The sequence below is a fragment of the Motacilla alba genome, chromosome 6, assembly GCF_015832195.1.
Source record: "Motacilla alba alba isolate MOTALB_02 chromosome 6, Motacilla_alba_V1.0_pri, whole genome shotgun sequence".
Classification (NCBI taxonomy): domain Eukaryota; kingdom Metazoa; phylum Chordata; class Aves; order Passeriformes; family Motacillidae; genus Motacilla; species Motacilla alba.
In genome coordinates this window covers 1,534,366-1,550,869 of record NC_052021.1, presented here as the reverse complement: position 1 = coordinate 1,550,869, position 16,504 = coordinate 1,534,366, and the positions used below count along the sequence as shown (strand labels likewise).

The 16,504-nt window shown below is 39.3% G+C and overlaps 1 protein-coding gene across 1 annotated transcript; it reads left to right on the top strand.

The window, feature by feature from the left end:
• The first annotated feature begins 178 nt into the window (after positions 1-178).
• Positions 179-15,782, top strand: ATOH7 (atonal bHLH transcription factor 7). Its single transcript, XM_038139961.1, has one exon. The coding sequence runs from the start codon at positions 14,326-14,328 to the stop codon at positions 14,779-14,781; it is 456 nt and encodes a 151-aa protein (XP_037995889.1). The 5' UTR covers positions 179-14,325; the 3' UTR covers positions 14,782-15,782.
• The last annotated feature ends 722 nt before the right edge of the window (positions 15,783-16,504 follow it).

Sequence of the window (16,504 nt, the reverse complement as noted above, 5' to 3'; positions counted from 1 at the left end):
CTTAAAATAATATTATTTAGAACTTGTGTGGCCTTGTTTCACATCTTTTTGCAAAGGATTTGTTTAGTGTTTATGGTGCAGAGGATTTGAAGAACTGTTTTGTGCTGCTCTCTTAATTAAGACTGGTGGCATAGAGATGTGTTGAACCAAGAGCAAATTACGTGAAGGGAAATGCAATTCCAAAAATTCCTGTGCACTTGAGTGTTATTTATTGTGAGAGCGTCCAACAGAAGCTTCAGGCCACTGTAAGGCTGGAGAAAATCCATGGCTAGATCCAGCAGCCCAGACATGAACATTTAAATGCCCTTTTGCTTATTTTGCTTCTTTGGTGTGTGCCTTTGCGGAGGCACAGCTCATGTAGGGGCCAGGAGGAAAGCACATAGCCATGAGGAAGGAGGCAAACCAGGAAACTTTAGTGAGCAGCAGAAACCATGCAGATGTATTGCTATGGAAATGAATGTAGAGCTAAAAGGGATGTAAAGAAAATGGGAATAATGTAATAAGCCCTTTAACAGGTTTGCTTAAAGGAGTCATGAAAATACTTTGCATTTCTTTTGCATTATTTAGATGAGAATAGACAGAAAACATACAGTAAAAGTTGTTATTAAATTTGGAAAGTTTTGCAAGAAGAGGAAATTATAAAGACTTCATGAATGTGCACACAGCAAGAGGTCATAGAAAGGAGCCATGTGTTCCATAAGGGATGGGAAATTAGCACCAGATGAGGCAGTTATTTCTGGGAAAGGAAAGATTTCTTTGTCTCAGTATTCATCAGAGTAACAGGGAAACATGCCGGGAACAGAGAGAACCTTCCCAGAAGTAAAAAAAAGAAAACAAACCCAAAACCTAAATTAAAATAAAGGGTGATGCTTGGTTAGGTAAAAATTAAATTAGTTCAATTAAAACCTGAAAAATCTGCCAATTAAGCACATTTTATTCTCACGTCTATATTTTTCCCCCAAGGAGTAAATGTGTCTTGAAATTAATTAAGAGACTTAAACAAAAACACAGTATTAGGGATTTTCCTCAATTGCTGAGTCACTGTCCTTTTATTTCCTCAAGTTTACTGCAAACCATAAATAAAAATTTCCAAAGAATAGGAAAGTGGAAGAACAAAACCAAAGATATGAAGATAGTCGGTGATGTGTATGGGTTTTTTCCCTAGAAAGTTGGTTTTAGACTAAAACATTTAGATTTGGTGTCTAAAGCAGAATATGAAAAAAAAAACCATTTCTAACCCTCTTGGTTTCTTTGTGTACTTTGACTTGGGTTTTGCCTCACTGATTGGCAAAGAAGGATATTCCTTGGGTTTTAATGCTGTGATTCATATAAGCCCCAAGGTTTATTCACATTGCAGTGTTCTGTGACTTTTTTGGTGATACACCCAAACCAGGAAACTGCTTTCCTGTGTGTCATTTTTGTCCTGGTCAGAGTTACAGGTAGGTGAAGTACATTAGGCAAACCCAAGGAAAATTCTGCCGAGCATTTGTAGCATTGTGAAGAGGCAGGGGTTTTAAGGAGCTGAAGGAGGTGTGTGAGGAGCAGGAGGTGTAATGCCTGAGTGGAGACTGCGCTGTGAGTACTGTTCAAACCCTGGCAAAGCCAGTTTGGATGATGTGGGAGTCCGGCTGGGAGACGCCAGGCCTGAGAAGGGATAATGGGGATTGTGGTAGAGCTGGAGCAGGGTGCAGCAAAGCCAGGAACCTGAGTCTGACTTCAAATATTCTTTACTGACCTTTGCTGTGCTTTGGAGCCAAACCAAAGGGGACTGACCAGAATGCCCATCCTACCAAGGTGGGAAATTCCAGCTGGAATTTTTGAATTTTTTTCTGTTTCAGAAAGCTTCCTTTCTCCATAATTAGTTATGGCTGTAAACAAAAATAAATTAGAATCTTCACGACTAGAATAATTTCAGTCACCCTTATTTGGGAAGAAATGGCTCATTCCTGAACAATATAATTCTGTTTTAAGAACAGACTTTTGGGCTTTTTTTTATTTACATGTAGCAGCTTTCTAAAGATGCGTCTGGTTGACTTCCACACTTAACATCACAGCCTCTTTTCTTAACTGTGTTTTTAAGGATTATGGGCATTAAAACTTTCAGAAACCTTACAGCAGTCAGTTAATAGCAGAAATGAACAAAGTACCCTCTTAATAATAAACTGCAGGCACTTTTTAATAAAGTTACAATTTCAGCAGAAAAAAAATGTAGATTAAAAGGAAACACCTGCTCCTGTAAATTACTATGCTGCAGGTACCAACCCAGGAGACTCTGCAGATGGTTCTGTATTTGCAAACCTGACCTCACCACCCCTTCATCAATCTCTCACCGATTGATTCTCTCCAGAGCAGAACACACCATATCCCAAGGTACTAGAAGACACCTTTGAATTAAATTAGTTCCAGACAGAATACCGGTTAATTGGTATTTCTGTTTCATTTTGGAAGTTCTTAACAAAGGATTAGATTGTCTTATCGAGCACTAGTGCTGAGTGAAGAACAGTACAGCCAGTTCCAAGAACTCCAAAGGGAACTGTACTTTAGAAGGCAGTCTTTGCTGCACTCCTGGCTGATGGGGAGTGTGGATTAAGTTGTGCTATGCCCTAGGATTTTGAGATGGGCAAAAACAAAGTGGGATCTTGCTCCTTAGAACAGTACAATACGATTGCATTGCTTCTGTTAGGCTTTCCTGCCAGCCAAGGAAAAGTGGGAGATATCCTAAGTTCTGTGTGTTTGTTTCCTCTCCTCAGTGGTTTTCAGGCATCTTGTTCTTTTAGTGAGAGCTGATGCTGATTATGGCAGTCTTTTCTTAACTAGGAGAAATTTACATGGTTCTAACTGGGCCTGTGCAAAGCCTTGTGCAATTTATTGAAACTTTTTTGCTTTGGGGGAGAGAAACATTAACACTCTGTCTGGAAAACAGCCTTGCTGAAAAAAGTAGAGATGAGCTCGTGTCCCGTGTTCCTGTTTTGTCACCCATGTTCCTCAACCTAGTGTTTGGCTTTAAAAGCATTCCTAATTCTTCAAACTGATAGCACTTTCATCAGAGACATATTTTCCAGTGAGTCTGAATTACACAATTATAATTATTACTGTGCTCAGCCTTTTTTTTTTTTCTAAATTGTAAGGAAAAAAAAAGTAATACATATCTTTTTGCTTCTCAATTATATGTGAATAAGGCCTGCTGCAACAGAAATAGAGCTGCCTTCCTGCATTTTTTGCAGGAATAAAAGTCCATGAGTAGTTGATGACATAAACCATGATGTATGCAATTAAATAAGAATGATTGTGTAATTTATTTTGTGTGGACAGAAGGAAACTTGGATAACAGCAGTGGCTGAAAATATATCTGTAAAAAATTATTAGAACTCTTAATTTAAAATTTACACTCTGGTAATAATTAAGTTCCACTAAGATAATAATTTACTTCCCCATCCTCAAGTTTGGAGAATTCCGAGGACAACTCTACTGAAATCTGATAGAATGCTGACTTTCAAGACTCTTGAAATCCTGAAATAATAAGGAATTAAGAGAAACAATTAGCTTCATGGGAGAAAAAAGCAAATACCTAGCTGTTAGCTATCAAATGTTCAGTCCTTTTGCTGTGTCCACGGAGTGCAGTGAGATTTTTGCTCTCCTAGCCATGGCTTATCACTTTATTCTGTTGTACCTGATGGGAAACATTGTCCTTTGTTCATTCTGAGCCAGCATTAACTGTTAGCAGGCACGACATTAAGTGTTTCTTTATTCACAACTGCCTTTCCTGGTAGCTTTTAGAATACACCCGTCACATCCAATTCGTTGGAGCTCACAAATGTGACACTTGGGAGAGCTGAAAATCCGAAACATCAAATGTTACCATGTGCCTAACTAGAACATCTTAATCTCATAGAATTGCCTTTCTTTGATGGGGAAACCTCTGTGGCGTCCTGCTGTCCGTCCAGACAAAAGAGCAGATGTGGAATATGAGGGTGTGCGTGGGCACTCAGCTGTCTGGGCAGGGTGCAGACCAAGAGAGCTCCAAGAGTTCCTCCTTAATTTGGAAAGCAGTAATTGCAACATCAGCCCTTAGTATAAATGTTTACTGAAAGTGACTGAGGATTGCTTAATTTGCATAACAGTTAAATCATAAAGTAAAAATCTAATGGTAAGTACAATAAAATTGAAGTGAGATATATATATAAATAGATTATATATATTATATGTGTGTGTGTGTATATGAATATATATATTTACCACTTTGTTTTAAGGTTTCCTTTTCTTTCAGTCGTATCCTTGATCCTTGCCATTTTTGAGTAAGTTTCAAATTTCAGCAGATAAAGATACCCTTACTGTAAAGGTTATTTGCAAAAAGCAAGTAAAACTGGGCTTATGGAAAATATAAAGATTGAACACATGAACTCCCAGATGAGGTGAACGCTCTGCTTTCATGAACAAGTCACTTTGTAGTTCACAGCATTATGCACTGTGGTCCTGGACCACCAAACCTTATGGCTATTTTTGCCTTTGGTACTGGATTATTCCTGTTAGCTGTGGTAGGATTACAGAAACACATGAAGTTAAGCATGAATGGAAAATTAGTATGTGGAACATCAAATTAGAATTCTCCTTTTCTCTCATCATGGGATTTTTGTGAGACTTTTCATCACTTAACCTTCTGAAACATTGTCATGGAATATTTATGTGACAATTCTTACATATTTCTAAAAGAAAAGAAACTGAGTCTGCAGCAGTGTATTTTAAAATATAGTATACCCTTATGGACATACAATATTTAAAATGCCATGAGAGTGGATTTTTGATTTACGTAACTGAATACATGAAATCTGAATTATATATATCAAAAGCATTTGATCCATTATTTAAATAATTTAACTGGTTAGATATATATTATTCTGCATTTAAATAATTTACCTGATTCTATATATTCTATGTGTATTTTGGAGATACATATTTAAATAGAAGTGCCTAGAAGAAGGCACTTAGCTGAGAAAATGGAATTGAAAACATTTTACTAGATCTGTTATTAACTGAGAGAATTCTTCTGTCTCATTTTTATGAAGGAACACTTCAGAGTTCAGATCCTTGAAAATGTTACTGAAAATGCTGTCACTTTTTATTTGTACTTATTTCCTTGGTGGTTATATTTACTTCCTGTATTTCTTCAGTGCAAAAGTGAAAGTTAAGAAAGCTTCCAAACAAATACATGGACTGTATGGCTCTTACCCCAGAAAGGCTCATGTGAAGTGCTCTGGAAACTGATAGGAAGTACATTTATGTAACAGTTTTGCAAATATATAAAGTGAAGGATAATCGACAAAAGTCTCATTTGTGTAACAGCTTTGACCCATTAGGGGCTTTTAAATCATGCATCACTGACTTCAGGGTTGCTCTTGTCAAGCTACTTACAGATCCTAGTTAAATCAGGCATTTCGTATTTTTGCCCTCATTTGCTTTTGTTTACCAGCAGGAGACAAAATATTTAATTAGTTTTGGGGCATTTATAATCTCCTCTGGGCCAGCTCCAGCCACAAAGCTGGACGCCACTCCTGAGTTAATTCCAGCCAGGCTGGCCCCTCCACTACAACATATGGGTAACCTCTGAGCCTTTAGCAAAAGTTGCAACTGAACTATGAGAGGGGTGGGACATCCCCGCTGGGAAAACACTGCCACAAAGCAGAAAGGGGCCAGCGTCACCAGGGCAGGTCAAGGCAACACTTAGACCAAACAGCATCTGGCAAACTGTGCCAAGTAGAAATCAATGAGAAGCAGGGCACTGGGTAGTAATTTTATGCCTGTTTACACAAGAAAATAACTCCTCCTGAAGTGAAAAACGATTTTGTAAAAAGCTTACAGCATCCTTTGGCATCACTCTCTCCATTGTTCCTTCTTGTATTTTTATTAGTCAATAAACTATGGCACAATCTATACACAGTTTTGTTTTGAGCAAGCAACATTAACTGTAGCATTAATTATGTTTTTGAAAGATGAGGAGTTTTGAGAGTCTTCTTCCTAATTGGCTAGGAACCAGCTGTATAACTGTAATTAATTTCCAAGGTACATTACATTCTCTTCTCCACGGTACAGCAGTCAGTCAGAGGGCTGGAGAAGAAATAAAACAAAGACAGTTCCTAATCTTAGGCACTGTGTGTTCCTGCTCCTGCAAACTGTTGCAGCTCAGTCCACTTGAAACCTTCCCATGTTTTATTATTGTCACTTTCTATTCCTGCCTGTATCTCTTCTTATATCTCATCTTGTGGCCCTTGTTTTTCCCCATTGCCCTTTATCACTTTTCGCTTTTCCCTGAAATTCCAGGTGCTGCTGTCTAATATTGTAAGCAGACTGCCATTAAATTCAGTGAGATTACTTAGGGCTGAATATTAAATATACTCAGGTTTTTAGAGGTACATGGCATTAGATACTATATTTTATCCCCCACAGAGCTTCTTCCTTGTGTACTTTTCTGCTTCTCAAAAAGGAGACTGTTCTCTACTGGCTTTTGGTTTTTGCCTACTTGTCAAGAAGTATTTCTGTTTCAAACAATTTCAACACTCATTTTCATCCTTAAACTACCTTGTATTGCTCTGCACATTCATTATTTCTGTGCTTGGAGTGAAGCAGGTTGCAGGTTTCAAGTCACTTTCATAGTGTCCCACCAGTGGATTGCAGCACTCATTTCCACATCTCCTTGGGTTCTGTGGCAACAGGTGCAGGGAACATGTCAGCTTCAGTCTGAGGTCTTTGTGCCTCTTGATAGAGAATAAACAGCAGAGAGTGACTTTTCACTGTAGGAAAGGATTGAGAAAATCAGTGGTTTTGGTGGAAGGAATAAAAAGCTGAATGTTCACAGTGGCTGTCATTGGTCCTGTCCCCTGGACAGTTGGCATGTGAGGGAAAAAAACCCTCACTAGAAGTGAGGTGGACTAACTGTTCATGTCTGGGGGGAGAAATTATGCTTTCACTCAGGGAGTGCATTTTTTCTCACAGTTACAAATTATGTAGAAAAGTTTTAATAAAATAGGACGTAATTCAGTAATAAAATGCTGCAATTTTTTCCCTACTTTTGAAGTACACCAAACTCCTTGTTTGACCAAAATCTGCATGTGCAAGCAGTTTTTTTGTTTGCTTGATTGTACCTAAGATTTTTGCTGATGAGGTATTTGGGAAACTCAGTGGGAGTTTACACTCCTCTCCTTTGATACCATGACACACCTTTTATATCTCCCTTCCTCTGCTCCTCTTTTTCCTCTCAAGAGTAAACAGAAAGCTCCACTCCTGTAACAGCTCTCTTCCGTAGGCTGTGATTAAGTCATTGCCAAGTCTGTAGATACTGCATGAACAGGTTTAGTTCTCCTGTGTATCAGGATTAAGAGAAAAAGGGTTAAAAGAAAATAAAAAGGGGTTGTGTTCTTACACCTTGATATTTGATGATCTTCAACAGCTGGGAAGAGTCTTCTAGGGTTAGTTTTGTTCCATGATGAATTTCCATACTGTCTCTCAGCATAGTGACCTATTCAGTTTCTATTTTTAGGACTTTTTGTAGGCTTTCTACTCAATTCCAAAGAAAAAAAAATTAAAGACTGACTAACTTGTGAATGGTCTTGGTATTTTTTTTTAATGTAGAGCAAATGAAATTGAGGGGGTTTTTAAGCAGTGATTGCAATAATGTTAATGTATTTCTTGTGTTTCTGATGTCATAGCAAATAGGTAATTTAAGAGTAACTTACTACAGTGTAAGAAAGATTGTTTTTCCACAAGGTTGGCATGGGGAACTGGCTCAATCTATGACTGCTGTGTTGCCTCTCATGCCGGTGTTTGGGAGGAAGCAGCTCCTAGGGACGGGAAAGCCGTAACACCACCTGATCCAGCAAAAGGCTGACCTGTCAGCAGGTAAAATGTAATAACAAATCATACCTTCTGCTTGAGGCTGTCTGACCATGTCTGTTGGTTAAAGAAGAACACAGTTGATTCCTATTAAAAGAGTTTGGTTCATCCGTTCTTTGCCGCAAGCTTGAGATTTTTGGTTTTGTTTCATTTGTAGCAGTGATGTTGCTGCAGTGTCAAGCAGCCCATTAAGTTTAGCTACATTTATAAAGTTCTAAAAACAAGTGCGCACATCCTGCTTCATACAGGCAGATTCATAAATAGTTGGGCTTTGGCTGTTGCCATCTCTGCAGAATTTGTTTGGCACAAACATTTCTGGTTTGAGGCTAAAAGGACTAACCAATTGCATTTGGAGGGCAGTGGGAACAGGGAGTAAATTCCCATCCCTGTAACCTCAAACATCCCCCTTGTATTTCACAGAGGTGACTGTGATGCACCGGTGTGAGGAATGGGCAGGGTGATAATTGGATGAGAGAGGCCTGAAAAAGTTAGAAAAAGGGGAGAGGCCACAAGAGAGAGGAGGACTAAGGTAAGAGCCTCAGAACGAAGAGGTGAACAACCTCTGGAGAATTGCTCTCTCCAGACTCTGGTGCTGAACCCAAGAGTCCTGAGTTTATAATTCCTTCTGCTGTGAGGAAATGTGGTCAAATCAGGTGATGAAGTATGTCCTGACCATCTACTTCATCTTTCTAATCCTGAGGTATCTGATCTATGGAAAGATAATAATTTACCACTTGTGCTGCTGGTTACCCTGTTAGAGGTTTTATAGAACAGGTTAGGAAAACTTATCAGAGATCACAGTAATTCATTTGTAGCAGTGATGTTGCTGCAGTGTCAAGCAGCCCATTAAATTTAGCTATTCTGTCTGGAATCAGGAGGCTAAAGCAGATTTTTTCCCTCATCTGGTTCATGGTGCAGAGCATGCACAGTGCTTTTAATAATTCTCAAGCTATATAGTAATGGAAGGTAGTCTCTGGAAGACTCTTGTCTCATTGAAGCTGAGTATATAGGAAAATAAAAGGTGCTTAAAGAAACTGAATTACATCTCAAATAAATGGGTTCTGTTCTTGCCTATGTCAGAATGCCTGTGTAATGCTTAACAAGTATTTTAAACTTTTTTCAAAATTTGTTTTGCCTGGTGGTACTGGAGATAGTGCTGATCAAGTAAATTCACAGCTGAAAGATGAACAGAAAGCCAGTATATTTACCCAGACTAGTTGGCTCAGCTGTGGAACAAAGCTCCCACAGCTGTGGAGCTGCAGCAGCCAAGCTTCCTTGCGCAGTCCTGCTGGAGCCGTGACCAGTGAGCATTGTGCCAGGTTGCCGTGGGTGCCCTGCTGTGTCGTGTCTGTAGGTTCCCTTGTGGAAAAACATCAGGACAGCTTTTGCAAATTGCTAAGCATGTGCAGGTGCAGTTGACCTTGACAGATAACTGTATTTTTAAGCACATCCCATGTATATGATACTTGGAAAATTCACTAGCTTTGTGATACATCAGAGCTTTTTGCTGTTCTAGTGGTTCAGTGGATTACCATATCATTCTAGGTGGAAACTTCTTTCATGATCTGTTGTGTGTATACAAAGGTACATAATGTAACCAAATTCAATAAATGATGTAGGTGAGAAACAGTTAAATGCTCAAGACATGCTCTTCTAGTAGCACAGTGAAAGGACTCCTCCTTTTTGGTTTTTTAAGAGGTTTCTGACCTCCTGTTTCAAAAGTATGCTTTCAAACAAAGTTATGTTGAAAGGGTGTTCTGTGCAGGATCACTGGGGAAAGCTCTGCTTTTTGAACCTCACCTGAGGGAGGTGAGAAGGATGATGTGGAACAGAAGAGAAATGGGTGAATTAAGAAATGGTAACTTGAGGGTGGTGTGGCAGGTAGAGCCTGAAGTGCAGCCGGGACAGGTACTTGGCTGCTGGAAAGAAGAGCTCAGCCCAGAGAGACTGAAGAGGAAAGTGAACTGTTCTGTTACTTTGTAGGAAAAGGTGTCCAGTGCCAGGGTGGGAAGCCCCCGATGAAATGACTGCAAACCACTCCTGCAGCTGTAGATTGTTATTCCATTTCCAGTATTAGTTACTAAGTGTCCCTGCAGGATACAACATTCTCTAGTGAATTGTTGGGTTTGGATACTTCTGTAGCTGTGACAGGGAAAACAATGCAAATAACCAAGGCAGGAAAAGAAGTGATTCTGCACACCATGGATTTCTAGCCTGTCTTGTGAGCTGAGTCAAATGTTACAAGAAATGGGGCCCTTAAGGATGGCCGTATTTTGGTAGTTACCCACCTGCTCTTAATTAGGCAGCGTACAGCATGCCATTCTTTCTGCTTTGCTCAGGGTAAACGGCAGTGGTGACGAGTCTTGAGGCTTTTAGAAAGGATCTACCTGAGAGGAAATAGTTCTGGCTAGAAGGGAGAGGTAAGATTCTTGTTTTGATGCATTGCTTGTATATGTTTTTATAAATACAGGTAGAGAAAGTAGGGAGGAATTAGACTTTAACCAGAAATATTGCTTTCATTTCATTTTAAATTTGGTCTCTGGCCCAGGTCAATCCCCAATAAAAGTAATCAAAGTAATTAGATTGTGTTTTCTCTAGTAGTACAGGTGAAAGACATTCGTCTCTTAGTGGGTGCTGCACTAATTGCATCTGAGTTTTTAACTTGGATACCTAGCAGACAATTTTGGGTTTATGTATGTAGTCATAAATCCTGAAACTACCTAATTTCTGTAATGGATTGAAACTCTCCTTTATTTTCATAAAATTAGTGGTGACTTCAAGTTGCTAAAGTAATCTAGTTTATGACCGAACTAGCATTCTTATCTCTCTTGTTTTTCTCTGAGGGTAACATAATATTTTGGTTAATGGTACTGGTTTAGAATTAAAATATGACTCAGGAATAATGCTGCAAGGAATAATGGAGTAGCACTAAATTGGTACCTGCATAGTTAGGGAATCAAAGGTTGAAATTTTAGCAACTGGGTAGACACAGAACTTTTTTTCTGGTGATTTTGATGTTTTTCTGCCTTGAGATTATGAGGAAAAAAAGAGTAAAAGGGAATTTTTGGAGAAATGGAGGATGTACAAAACCCATGAAACTAATATAAGTTAGGATTTTAGAAAAGGTTTTAGCACCACAGCAGTTTATCACATCAGGATATAGTAATATCTTTAAAAAATAGAATAAAAATCTTGATAGTAATTTAAAAATATTTATATATGAGGAATTGTTAAAAGTAAAGGGAGGAGAGAATACAATTACATAGGCGCTAATTGAGACAAGCTGAAATATAGAGGAAATCAAACCGAGTGAAGGAAACCTGTGAAAATTCCAGCTGATACCCTATCTCTTATTCACTGAACAATAAAGCAGGTTATGTTTTAGTTTGAGGTAACATTATCATAAGGCTATGCAGTGGGGCTGGGCAAATGAACTAGATTGTGTGAATAAGACCTTGACACATTTTGTATTTCGCTTTCATAAAGCTGGAAATGTACAAAATTTTAAGTGATGAAAACCAGATATTTTGATCAGCCAGCATTTTTTAGCTTTGCCTATGAGCTATAAAATCCTGTTATTACTTTGTCATTAGTCAAAATGGATCTGGGCTCTTGTCCTGTGATTTGATAGTAAATCATTTAAGCTCAAGTTACGGCGTGTTCAGTAGGAGAGATAAATCACAGCTTCTCTCCTGAGATAACAGCAGTATGTTAGTCAAAGCATGATGATGGTGGTGAATCAATTAGGAAGGGAGAATTAACAGTGCTGCTGTGTACTGGGTTACTGTGCACTAGTGGAGGAAAATACAAAGTTTCTGAAGTGGTTTTCAATATATTTGAAGTCTTCATTGTCATTTATACTGGCAGGACATACTAAGTTAAAGAATGAAAACTGCGGCCAAGTGGAAAAAATACAGTACTCTATTTTAAAGGGGAGCTTTTCATATTTATGGCATGATGTTAGCAGCACTCTTAAGATGGAGAGTGATTAACTACCTGAATTGAGTAGCAGCTATTTCATGAGAACACACAGTATTGATTAACTTACAGAGCACCTTAATTCTCTGGTGTTCTTTTAGAAGAAAAATCATTTGACATTCATTGTACGAGACATAGGCTTTAACTAAAAACTTAATAGGGATAGAAGGCTGCAGGAGCACTAAAATATGCTTTAGCAATAGCATGAAAATCAGATGTGGATCTTCTTTACTGCACATGGGGTACTTCCCATGGAGCATCTTTAGAAACAGAAATCCCACAAGTTCTAATTGCTGATCCTTTAGGGAAGACATATGTTTCTGTGGCTTTTTGAAGGGGGCTGTTCTCACACAGATAATCAGAAAGTGGCCCTTTAGTGAGTGGTAGTAGCTCTTTATGTTTGGAGAATAGGTCAGCGCACACAGATAGCCAAGTTGAACATTTCTAATGAAACGTGACCAAGTTGCACTTCTTTAAAAATTGAAGAAGTGGCATACATTTTGATAATGGAATAATGGAGACTCCCTACCCCAACTATCATCTCTGCTCACGATCATTAGGATGTGGAGTATTAAGAGCAGAGCAACTGGGCGTAACAGCCGACATCCAACATCTGTCATGCTGGAGTCCATTAGTGTTCAATTGCATCCTATTGTTTTTGGATTATTCAACCTCATTTCATTGTCATTGCTTTTGCTAGGGATTAATCAGCTGTTTACAACTACACCAAGTTTTGGAGTCATAATGAAAACAATTGAGCTATAGTTCTAAATAAATATACAGTATTCAGTCTCTAATGAAAAAAGTTACTAATTTATGAATGCTGGTAACAATTTAATTAAGTTTGAAATCAATACAGATAATAAATCATTGTGTGGCAGGTTTTTTTTTTCTTTTGTGTACATCATAAAAAGATCATGTGATATTTCCTTGTAAGTTTATGTAGTTGTGATTTTAGTACAATACAAGTACAGTAAAAGAAAGATGTTGTAATTATGGGGCGTGGGTGTGTGTATATTGTAGCTCCTCTGGCATTACAGTTGTAGCAGAATTGATCCCTTGCTGCCAGTTAGCAGATTTGTTTTTCACATCCTCTTTTATTCTTGTCACTTACTTAGAAATATAATACCAAAAATACACCTTTAATTCATGTCAAATGCACACATATAAACTTTAATAGGGTGTATTAAAAAGGGCAGTTTTCAGGGGATTAGTATACTTACATGTTTTTGTGTATAACTATCATAACCCATCTAAATACTTTTGCAATTATTAGATAAATCTATTGCTACATTTTGACTGTTTAAATAGATTTAAACTATTTTAATGACTTTGAGTTTGCTGGCAGGCAAATATATTATCCCCTTTTTCCTTAAGATATGACTCTGGTTGCAATGTTATGTACTTCATACAATATTAAAATTGTGAATGCTGGAGAGTTTCTAATAATTAATTCTAATAAATTCTAATTTACTTATTTTGGTACCATATGTGCAAAGCAGTGGTATTCTTGGCCATGTATCTTTTAGTTCTTTCTCCTGTTTGATTAATGCAGTTATTCTTCTATCTTCAACACTTAGCCAGAATTTTCACGTGTTTTAATGTAGAAATACTACAATGCACAGAGATTTTTTTTCCCCCCTGAGTTGCAACAGATTATCCATTGAAAGGGTCTTTTGCTTAACTGCCCAGAGTCTTGTGGGGCCAGCCAGACACTACTCCAGATGGCAAGTTGTTAGGGCTGGACAGAATGGCTTTGGAAGACTTCTCACCAGATGAAGGCTGTAATGTTGGGATTTTACTGTTTGGCTTTTCTCCCCCTGTAGTTCCCAGGGTGGGAAGGTGCTGGGATGGCAGCAGCGTGCCGCCCGCCCACCTGCTACCACCTGTTCAGCTCTTGCCGTTTCTATAAAGCCTCGTCTTGTCCGCTCCGCACGATCCCTGCTGGCCGGCAGAGCCAAGGAAAGAGAGATCTCTCTTAGGAAGTCACGGCCTCAGAGCCAACCCTTCACCATCGCAAAATCCCCTCCTCAACTGAATCAGGACTTCTCTCACTTGAAACAGCCATTTGGAGTTGTTGTGCCTTTAGTCCAGTAAGATCCTTCTTGGATTCAACGGACCGTTTTCTTCGTAACATACATTTTGAGAATGGAGATTTCATTGTTTTCTCTCTCTCTTTAAGATGAAAGAAATTAAAAGAATGAAAGCATAAGACATAAAAATGCTTCATTCTTTCTTTCAACGATAAGAAACAATTTTCAGACATTTTCAGAAGAACCAGAAGAACTTTTATTTTATTATATTTATTTTTTTAGAAGCCAAGAAAAAAACTCCATAATTTATATTGGGAAACAGATTCAAGTGGTACAAGGGTTACTCCATGAGTGCTTTCCTTACCACTTTTTAGAAAGCGAATTTTTGCTAGGTGATCTTCGTGTGTGTGAAAGTGAAGCTGCATCAAATATGAAGACCTGTAAATCCAGTCCCCTGGCCTCAGTGGTGGAGTCAGCCTCGCAGTGCAGAAGCGGAGCGGGCTGTGCTGTGAAGTGCAGCTCGGAAAGGATGGAGAACGCTGCCAAGAGGAGGCTGGCTGCCAACGCCCGCGAGAGGAGGCGCATGCAGGGACTGAACACGGCCTTCGATCGCTTGAGAAAGGTGGTGCCGCAGTGGGGGCAGGATAAGAAACTGTCCAAGTACGAGACCCTGCAGATGGCTCTGAGCTACATCATGGCTCTGACCAGGATCCTTGCTGAAGCTGAGAGGTTCAGCACTGAGCGAGAGTGGCTCAGCCTGCACTGTGAGCACTTCCGTGGCGACAGCTACCACCCCTACCCGGCACAGAAACCCGCGGCGGACAGCGATCCTTACGCACAGAGGCTGTTCAGCTACCACCCCGAGCACTTCCAGATAGCTAACTAGAACTTGTTGCCAGCTAAGAGTATGCCGCAGGCCAGATGTGTAATTTAATAATTAGCAAGAGTTAATCTGCTTGACTAAGGTAATATTGGCATTATAATAGCTCATTCTTGTTTGCATCTTATAGTCATTTGACAAAATAAATTTGCTCTCAGAACATAAAGTCAAAAGGCATTTAAGATGAATGAACTTATTTAATGCTGGTGGAAATTATACTTTTAATTTGAAATATTCCTGACAATTGTTTCCTAGTTTATCTAGTGTATTTAATGCTTTAATTAAAGAAGTTTTTGTTGTCTTTTTTTACTGTGATGAATCATGACAGTATTTCTACAGATCATGGGACAAGTTGACACCCATGGTGTAACTGAATGGAATAGCACCAGAAATGGACCTCATTCCATGTTTTTCTTTTAATGTTAGCTTTAAAGTTGTTCTTTAGTGTCTTTTCCCATAAATGGTTCACATGAAAAAAGTTTTATAATGTATTGGAGTTCTAGACCTGAGAGAACTAACTTTCTTAAACTTTGTAAGTTTGACATATGGGTTCCAAAGTTGTGTAGGTTTGCTTTAATCCAATTTATGGTGTCTCTTGTATGCTCGAAAAAGAGCTGGTTTCAAGTCATGGAAGGAATGTTTTATTTTCAATGGTTGTAAAAACACGTGCGATTGTATACCATAAATGAGAATGCTGGTGTGAAAATGATCTAAGCTTATAGATTTTTGTAGGCTTTAAATGATGGGATTTTATTTTTTAATCTTACGTTATCTGGAAACAATAACAGATTTTGTAAATCTTAAATAAAGTGTTTTATATACTTTGTCCTCACCAAATATTTGAAATTCCTACCCTAGGAATTACTTACTAGTGGATTTTCTACCCCAAATGTTACATTACTTCTGTCACAATCCTGGCAGTTTAATGTGCTGAAGAAACAACCAGCAAATGATATTTTCTTCTCAGTTACAGTAAGGAGTGTATTTTATGTACGAATTTGGGGAAGAAATTATGGAGCATTTTTGTAGAGCGGTTGGGTTCATCTCAGCCCTGGTGATGTGCTGAATGGCCTTTGTTTACTTGCTGCTTTCACTTGTGGGGGATAGAGGGGTCTGGGGAGAAAAGGCCGAAGAGGAAAGGAGGTTGGGAAGATGCAAAGACGAGGAGAGGATGGCTGGGGAACAGACGTGTTTGTAGCAGGGTGCAGAGGCTGCGGCGGCTCAGCTGTCGGTGCCTGGTGTGGTGGCAGCAGACTGTGGAGCTGAAGGCTGCTGCTGCTGCGGGGAGATTGCAGAGAAAAGCCCTCCCTGGTGCTAGCCCGGAGAGGGAAGGGGGGAACGAGCTGCTGCCCCACAGCAGCTGGCGGTGGATTTCCAGCAGGGAAGGCTTGCGGGTTCCCTGCTGGCTGCTGCCATGTCTTATATTTTAGGATTCTTTCAAATGACTAATGAATAGCTTTGATAGGAGTTATTTTCGACAATTAAGCAGCTTTCAGAGAAGAACAAAGGCGTTAATAGGAACTCAGCTGTGTTTGCGGGAGAGGGGCTATGCTGCAGGAGCAGTTCAGGGCACAGTCCTGCCCTCCCTGTGCCTGTCCCTCGCTGACGTTCCGCCCCCGGGCGCTGGTACCAGCTCCTGCCAGCTGGATGCTTCCTGCCACGGAGGATGGCTTTCAGATGGCTTAAACACACTGTGTGTTCTGAGCAACTGTCTCCCTTAAACACTGGC